This window comes from Gymnoscopelus microlampas, assembly GCF_963454915.1.
Source record: "Gymnoscopelus microlampas genome assembly, chromosome: 5".
Lineage (NCBI taxonomy): Eukaryota > Metazoa > Chordata > Actinopteri > Myctophiformes > Myctophidae > Gymnoscopelus > Gymnoscopelus microlampas.
In genome coordinates this window covers 43,116,885-43,126,091 of record NC_139942.1, presented here as the reverse complement: position 1 = coordinate 43,126,091, position 9,207 = coordinate 43,116,885, and the positions used below count along the sequence as shown (strand labels likewise).

Here is a 9,207-nt window from a genome sequence, read left to right as displayed (position 1 = left end):
TCTGTGCACTGACAAAGAGGTGTCTCCACGTAGTTATAGATGGAGGTTGGTGTGTTTTATTCTCTACAGTTGCATTATTTGATGATGACATCACCCCTCCAATATGCTCCGATGCGGTCACCAAGCTGGTGATGAAACGTATCTTAGATATCCATATATGGCTATTGTCTATATGGTTATACAGTATTAGACCACTGGGCACCAGCCTACTCTGGAACGATACAAGTCGAGAACAATGCAAGTCGGAAATGCATGCATACCCGGTTACGCAATACCTGTTGATGTCAGAGTACCCGTTGTACCCATCTGTCTGTTTGTCTGTCTGTCTGTCTGTCCCTTTTATGCCCATATATGGAATTCCATGTCAGGCATGCCCAAATATGGAGTCTAGGCTTGTCAATGACATGTTTATGACATTGGCGTATTCCATAAATGGGGATTTGCGGTTCTATGGATATTTTTGGATATCCGTTGATCCGACCAACTTCCCACTTCACGCCCTCGGGTCCTCGCTAATATGCATGCCGAGTTTGAAGTTGGTGACGGTCGGTCCCATATATGTGTATGACCATATATGGGCATAGCGTTCGGATCCGTGGTTCTGTACAACCGCCTATCTAACCTCGCATCACCAGTCTTTCCACCTCGGAGGAAAGCCTGGTCTGCGTTCCAGAAGACAACATATGATCCGGTCTAGACCACGCCTACTGAAAAAAAAAAAGAAAAAAGAATCCTCTTTCCGGTTCTGCCTATCCGGTTTTGCGGTTTAAATGGAATAGAATTTCCCCGTGGGATAATACCGACGCTAAATAGTCTCCGGATAGTGTACGCACATTTACATTTAAAAAATAAGCTAAATAATGCCGTATCAAGGATTTTATTAGCACGGACCTATTTTGGGGTGAGACGTCTTTCCGGTTCTGCCTATCCGGCCACTTTTTCTTTTTTTTACTTCCGCTCCCGACCGGATCATATACCCGAAAATGGAATGCTGCCCAGGCTACCGCCCATAGATATATATAAAGGCTAGATGGCTCAAGGGGCGGCGCAAGCGTAGCTGAACCGCGGCCATCTTGCGACGGTCACTCATAACATTATGTCTATGGTGCATATACTTTGAAATAACCATAGCGTGCTCAATTTTCATCCGATTTTCAAACGGTTTGGTGTTTTGTAAACACCAAAGATGTAGTTATGATACTGCATACTTAAAATTATAATCATGTTTTTTTTTTTTTATACAATAATATCATAACTACATCATTGGTGTTTACAAAACACCAAACCGTTTGAAAATCGGATGAAAATTGAGCACGCTATGGTTATTTCAAAGTATATGCACCATAGACATAATGTTATGAATGACCGTCCCAAGATGGCCGCCATGTGGCGACGTCGTACTCATTGGCCAGCAGCGCGGGTGAGTCATCTAGCCTTTATATATATCTATGCTACCGCCTATCCGACAGACTCAATACCGGGTGTTACACTCCCTAGGGTCGTCGGCGAGAGATTTCACACATTTACAGTAAGACATATAATGGTTTATAGTTTGCAAGATTAGCTGCAGACACACACACGGGGCGTGAAAACATAATCCCTCTGGCAGAGATCCCCCTCATCATCATCATCTTTTGAGAATATAAGCAAAAATCCAATCAGTATTTGTTTGTAGTTTAGGCTTCTGAATGATGAGACGATGTCAGGGGTTGAAGTGGCTCTTCAAATATAAATTAATTATGGTCAGATTCTGGAGGCAGTCCAGGACTGACACCTTTTAACGATCATTTTAGTTTGTTTGTGTATTTATCAGAGTATATCAATGTAGTCTTCCCAATCCCATTACTCATTAGTTTTTGCCCAACTAGCCTAGAGCAGAGCCACCGGCTGACCTGACGAGAGACTAGAGAGTTTGCTTTTATGGGGAGAGATGGATACGTAATGCTGTATGGACAGATATACCATATCACAGATCTAAATGGATGTAATGGATCATATAAAACATCTATTCTACACAATAGAGGTGGCTGTTGTAAAGATGGATGGAGCTGAATAGCAGTTTCTCCTTTTCACCACTGGGTGGCAATATTTGGCCATTAACACAAAGGGGTTCTTTTTTCATTTTATGGCAGTGTGTGTGCGTGTGTTTGTGTGTGTGTGAGTGCCTGCCTGCTGTGTGCATGTAGTTAAGTGTTTACAGACACAGTGTTTCATATCGCTCTCATCTCTAATTCCTCAGTAACCTGGTTTATAACGTTTCTCTTCTATTGTATCACAGATAGTGTCTATGCACATGAGTGACCCTGCTCATGTTTCCTCCCTGTGGTTAATCTGATGTCTAATTGGCTAATAGGAGTAGACAGAGCTTAGACCAGGAATAGGCCCTCCTAGTCCATACACACTCTCTCTCTCTCTCTCTCTCTCTCTCTCTCTCTCTCTCTCTCTCTCTCTCTCTCTCTCTCTCTCTCTCTCTCTCTCTCTCTCTCTCTCTCTCTCTCTCTGTGTGTGTGTGTGTGTGTGTGTGTGTGTGTGTGTGTGTGTGTGTGTGTGTGTGTGTGTGTGTGTGTGTGTGTGTGTGTGTGTGTGTGTTTGCGCGCAACAAGCATGTTTCTTTGTGTCCAATCTGGGAAGAGGAACCCATTCGGTGTGTAGAAACAGGAACCGGTTTGGCTCCTCCCCTTTCTTAGTCCACTTCCTCCCAGTGATGTTAGCAGAATCTGTCTTGAGAGATTACTTTGTGTCTAACTAAGAGATCTTTATGTAGTGTGTAACACATAACTAATATTCTCCAGTGAATCTAGTGTAGTTTAGTCAGTTAATATAATTTTTCCACATACACTGTCTCAATTCACAGCTAAAGGCAAACATGTAATCCAATATAATCTTCAATCTTGTTTCTGCAAATGCTTTTAAAGCATTTCAGAATGCCATTATATTTTTCCTCCAACCCAGCTGACTGAGGACAGTATGCTTGGGCTGGGTACCTGAATTCGATACATTAATGGCACAGAATGCCTTGCCACTCTGTACTAAATTTCGATACCTTCAACCTAATTTACACTCTGCAGTACGATAGAGTTTTGTTCCACAAATAACTGGTCTACAAGTTAGCAACGCCTCGCATTGCAAGGTGGTGTTAGCTTGTAGATCCGTTACTTTTGACACGAGGCATGCTGGGAGACAGGGTCTAAAGCGGCATTGCTTCCTGAGATCATGTTGTAGATGATGTTGTCATATTGATGACGACAGTCTTGCTCAAAGGGGCTTTCATACAGATTGCCTGTTCAGTCGAGTGAATAAGTACGAGTCAATAAGTTTCTTCTGTGTTTTTGTCATAAACTGGCAACTATCTACATCACAATGGCTGATCAACTGACACAGGAACAGGTTTCGGAGTTCAAAGAGGCCTTTTCGCTTTTTGACAAGGATGGCGATGGCACCATCAGCACCAAAGATCTTAATACTGTAATGCGCTCTCTGGGTCAGAACCCCTCAGAGGCAGAACTGCAGGAGATGATCAATGAAGTGGATGCAGATGGCAACGGAACAATAGACTTGACAGAGTTCCTGACCTTGATGTCCTCGAAGATGAAGGACACAGACAGCGAGGAGGAGATCAGAGAAACGTTCCGTGTCTTTGACAAGGATGGTAATGGATTCATCAGTGCTGCTGAGCTGCGCCATGTGATGACAAACCTGGGAGAGAAGCTGACTGATGAGGAAGTTGATGTGATGATCAGAGAAGCAGACATTGATGGTGACGGACAAGTCAGCTATGAAGAGTTTGTACAACAGTTTGTACAAATGATGACAGCGAAGTGAAGGCCTTGTACAGGTTTTTCCTTACATAAATACTTTTCCTATTTCTTTGTGTAACTTCTTCTTTGTGTAAGATCTGTAAAATCTTAATAGCCCCCTCCTTCATTCCTGCCCTCCCTCCCGTCCAAAGCAACTGGATGTAAACAGCTTAGGCTCTTGTCCCCATGTCCCTTTTCTTTTGCTGTCATGGTGTTTTGGGCTTAAAAGAAGGAAGAAAATCCTACAACCAGTTGCCGTGGGAGGCCTATAGGAGCCAGAGAACATACTGTAACACCTTTCTGTTAAGTTATGTGGTATCAGGGCCCTTCCACACATGGCACCATTGGAAGCTCTGTCAACATGTTGTCATTTGGTACTGTAACACTGATGGCATGGAAACAGTGAAGAGCAGTTTAATTCTGCATGTATATGGGGGAAAAAAATCTGCATTGCATTACTACATAAATCAAATGACTTACGTTTATCTCCTACAAACTCTTTTTGTATATATCTGCTGTTCTATATTACTAGAAAATTACTTTTTCATAATCAGCTATTTATGGCGTGGCTCTAAAAGAGCTAGCTGTCCATTGACATGTCTGTGTGTGTGTGTCCGGAACACACTCCCACTAGACTAACGTAACACCCAGCCAAACTTATTCATAGGACAGTTGACTGATAGGAAATTGGGAGAGAGTTGGGGAGTGAAACGCAGAAAAGGTCGCCGAGATCAAGATTCGAACCCGCGGCACGCTGTCCGGCTGGCATTGCAGCCTAGGGTGCCTGGACTGCCACGTCGCGGCCCAGGCCTGAATATTGAACTTTAGCTTTTTTTGGGGCGGTGTAGCCGCCCCCTATAAGTGAGTTTTGGACACCGACCAAAACATTTGTGTACCCCCTAACCCTTCCATTGTTAATGCAAATCGATACTTTTTTCATATCAGCCAATCACATTACAGCTAGTGTCATCACCACTAACTGTAATGTGATTGGCTGACTTTGCAAATTCAGGACTGTGATTACTTTTTTAAAGTAAGTCATGTTGTGATGACCACACACCACCCACTTCACACTGGGTGTGATTTTTTTATTACCTTATAATAAAGGGCTTTGACTGTCCACATTTGGATACGGGTGACATATATATGATGACGTCATCGATTTTGGAGGCTATAGCCAAGTGACGTGGTTGACAGTCCAAGTCACTTGGCTAGCCTCTTTTAGAGCCAGGCTGTCTATAAGAGGAAGTGAATGGCGTCATAGAATGTAGACTGGTCACATGAAGACAGATCCACATGAAGCCACGCTGTCATTAGACCCTGTCTTGTTAATGTTTTACTTACACCTTTAAATGTTGAGGAGGATCACACATTCACACACCCTCCAAACCCACATTAGGCAGGTGCTGAGCAGAATACACAATGACTTACAAAGGAAAGGAAACTTGCACACAGTTGAAATGTAGTCTTTCTTATAACTCTCTCTTATAACTGCACCCACAAGTGCCTGTGTGACACTCCTTATTAGGTGAAGGGCATGTGGATCCAAACATTACGCAGGCACTTGTGAGTGCAATAAAGACTACGTTTCAGCTGGAGCCCAACTGTGTGTGTGCGAGCAGTTTCCTTTCTTTTGTATTCAAAATCCATGCCAAGTTGTAATGGCATTCTGAAATGCCAAGATCAATGTGTACTGTTCCGTTAAGCTCATATCAAATCAGAATCAGAAGCAACTTTGCACAAAACAGATTTACAGGTGAAAAGTAGAGGGTGAGATAATCTTTTCCATGCACGCTCCATCATTTTATAGTTTTTCGTGAGACGGGAGAGGATAGAGATAAACTAAGATCAGGAGAGTAAAGAACACAAATAAAAGGTATACAGAGCATACAGTAGCAGGTTTGTATATGACCATTAGCATCATATGCAGATGTGTACATAAGCGTGCCTCTATAAGGCAAGATTAAGAGGCAGCTGCAGGTGCAGTGAAGCTCACTAAACCAGTGTCACAGCCAGGTATGGAACATAAGGGACACAGGTCTTTGTGCAACAAATAAAGGTAAAATCCACATAAGAGTAAATGTACATAGTTCACATTGGTAAATCCATATCGAACATAATCGACACGAGGGAAGGTAATCCATCACAAGGAGACTATTATAGACTGACATACTGTAAGTGAAAGTATTTCAGTGCGGTAGGCCAGATTGGCAACAGGCAGTGTTCATCCCTTCCTTGTTCAACAGTCTGATGGTAGCCAGGTGGAAACTGTTCAGATAATATCGGGTGTTCAGGTACTTGATACTACCAACTGATCTCTTTGCCTGCCCATGGTCGCAGTAGCGGCATGAACAGATTGAGGCTGGGGTGGTGATTGTCCTTGAGGTATCTGTCCGGACTCCCAAGCTAATCTCGCAAACCACTGGACCGATCAGCACCAAATGTCTTGTGCAGACTGTCACAAGGCTGTAATTAGAATACCACCAAGGTGTGTATACATATGATCTATACTTTTTTAGCGGCGCTAGCCGCTCTATACCTTTAGGTATAGAGCGGATCCTGCTCTATACCTGACTTTGTCCGTATTCACCGTCAACGCTCTGATTGGTCAGACCCGTCAACGCTCTGATTGGTCAGACCCGTCAATGCTCTGATTGGTCAGACCCGTCAACGCTCTGATTGGTCAGACCCGTCAACAAAGTGATTGGTCAAGCTTCACGTGACACATTAAACACACATTAAACACTATAAACATATTATAAACACATATCGATGACAAAATGTATCAAAGGCGCCGCTACCTTCACACAGGGTGTGATTTTTTTTTAAATATATTTCTTTTATTTATATAATGGAAGTCAAGGGGGTCTTTGTGTGTCTAATCTGATTATTACCACGTTTCTGTAATTGTCATATACAATGCAGTATGCTTTGCCAGACATGTTTTATAGGGGTAATTAACATTACCCTACTGCCCTAAAGGAGCCCTGCATTCGAAGGACAAACATACACACATGACCACAGTTTTCTATGACAGTGGTTTTCAACTGATTGTGAACCAGGGACCACCACCCTGACTAAGACTCAACCTGGGGACCACTATTATGTTGGATGGGGATATGGGCTAAGATTAGGTTTTTTCGTTAAATTGCACAGTCTGTCTATTCTTGGCTATATACACAGTAGTGGTGGAGAGAAACAGTCTCTTCATTTTCTGGCTCCAACCTAGCCCTGTACATATTCTTCAGGCAGCGTGGAGGAAGAAAACACTCTCACATGTATTTGCAAAAAAAAAGAAGGTAATTCTGCCTGACAACTCAGTCAGATCTTCACAAGGGGCTGTGTTTCATACGTGTGCTCTTGACAGAGTCTGTGGACATGTCAATGAGCTGTTTGAAGTACGTTTGGAATTGAAGCACAAGCTTCCTCAAATCAGAAACCACAGAATATGTGGTATCTGATGATTCAATCAGTTTACAATGACAGTGAGTGACACATCTCATTATTCAATGATCCAATTGTTTGATTGGCCTTGTTGACTTGTTGAGATGGGAAATGCTATCAGGCACACTAAAAACACATTGGATATGCATGCCTGTAGTACAGGTATGTATGCTTGTAACGACGGGTGCCCATTACTAGACCTAATTAATATTCAAACACAGGTGAAGAAGATCGTAAAGGGCATGTGAATCTCTGATGTCTAGACTTACCTCTGTCTCCCCCCCTTCCCAGGGTGGTGTTTGGGCCACAGAGTTCCCTCCGAGGACACGCACCCTATTTATCAGTTCCGGGAGGGTGATACCAAGTGGGACGTGGATAGAGGGGAGATTGGAGTCGACTGTAATTAATTTAACCATGTATGTGGGGTGTGCATATTTAGTTGGCACAGTGGAAACTGTAAATATGTATTGAGGGTGCATATACATGGGGTAGTGTTTTAAGTAAAATTCTATTGTGTGTTTAGGTGTGGGAATATTTTGGAGGTACCTGGGGAATGGTATGAGCTAGCCAGGTAATAGGGACCCACCTATAAGGGAGTCAGGTTGTGCACAATACTGTCAATGAAATTGTAAAAAAAGAGAAAATAAAGACAAATTGAAGGTTGAAGGTTGCCACTGGACTCGTCTCCATTGATTTGCTGCCTTGGCCGCTCGGGCAATCTTACAATGCTCATGAGTGCATGTGAGTACTTTCACATGCACTAACATGCACTCTGAGATGCTAACCGTCTTTTGGAGTGTCTGTCTGTGGGTCTGTCTGTCTGTCCGGAGATAATCTCGCAAACTTGTATTCCAATAAAATGTACAATCTATCCAGATTTGAGAATGATCTTGTTTTCTCGGTTATAATGGATCCTTGATTTTGTATACTCTTGTAATAATATACTCATTTTTTATCGACAGGATGCTGCCTTTTTGGCGAAAAAGTTTAATGTTCAGCAAATCTCTAATCAAATCTGTATTGTCATTAAAACAAAAGCACTGCAAAGCATCAAGCATCAGATTCTTCTATTTTGAAGTGTGCACACAATGGAACTCAACATTTGTTGTTGGCAAAGCACCACCTAAGCCTCATGTCTTACATGGCAAATGTTCCCTGAATTGTAAGGCACAGGTGATTGAGCGAGCATAGGCCTACATCAAAAACAATGGTGTAAGTAGAGTTGTACCTGGTTTTGTGTTTTTTTATGGCGTGGCTCTGAGAGAGGTAGCCCGTCTATAAGGGTATGTGTGCCTGTGTCTGTCCGGAGCTAATCTCGCAACTGCTGGGCCGGTCAGTGCGAAATTTCTTGTACGTGTTTCTTGTCTCTTGGCTTGGCTAACATAGAATCCCACTAACGTTTGTTCACATAAAGTAAGATCTGCACTTTTTGAAATATATAACTTTTACTTTTTCAATCATTTTCTATAATGGAAGTTAAGGGGCTGCACTTCCATTATAAATGGATGGATGGATACATCTCGCAAACCGGTTTTGCGAGGTTAGATTCAATCAGTTTGAGTTGTGGCCACACATACACTGAATCACAGACTGTGGGAGGAGCTATACTGTAAATTTTGAGGGTGCTATGTAGTACAAAAGTCTCTGTTTCACAAAGCAACTTTGAATTTCATGGAGTCATTACAGAACCTGGCGCCGGTCTGTATTTGTATTGCACTGACAAGTTTTCAGTAAATACTTTGAGGTGACCCTATTTCTTATTTTGATGTTTTTGTAAGACTAAATTCTACCTCACTTCCTGTGGATCATCATGTTGATGACATAGTCATATTGATTATATCAGACTTGCTCAAATACGCTTTCAAATTGCCTATTCAATTGAGTGAATCTATACATTGGATTTAACTTTTGGATTCTTTAGTGATCTGGCTACTAACTACATCTACAGTACATCAAAGTGGCTGAA

General features: G+C 42.4%; 1 protein-coding gene across 1 annotated transcript; it reads left to right on the top strand.

The window, feature by feature from the left end:
- Positions 1-3,360: 3,360 nt before the first annotated feature.
- LOC311045701 (calmodulin-alpha) lies at positions 3,361-3,822 on the top strand (the record flags this gene model as incomplete). The annotated part of the gene is made up of 1 exon (XM_084057661.1): positions 3,361-3,822. The coding sequence occupies one exon, from the start codon at positions 3,361-3,363 to the stop codon at positions 3,820-3,822; it is 462 nt and encodes a 153-aa protein (XP_083913787.1).
- Between the last annotated feature and the right edge of the window lie 5,385 nt (positions 3,823-9,207).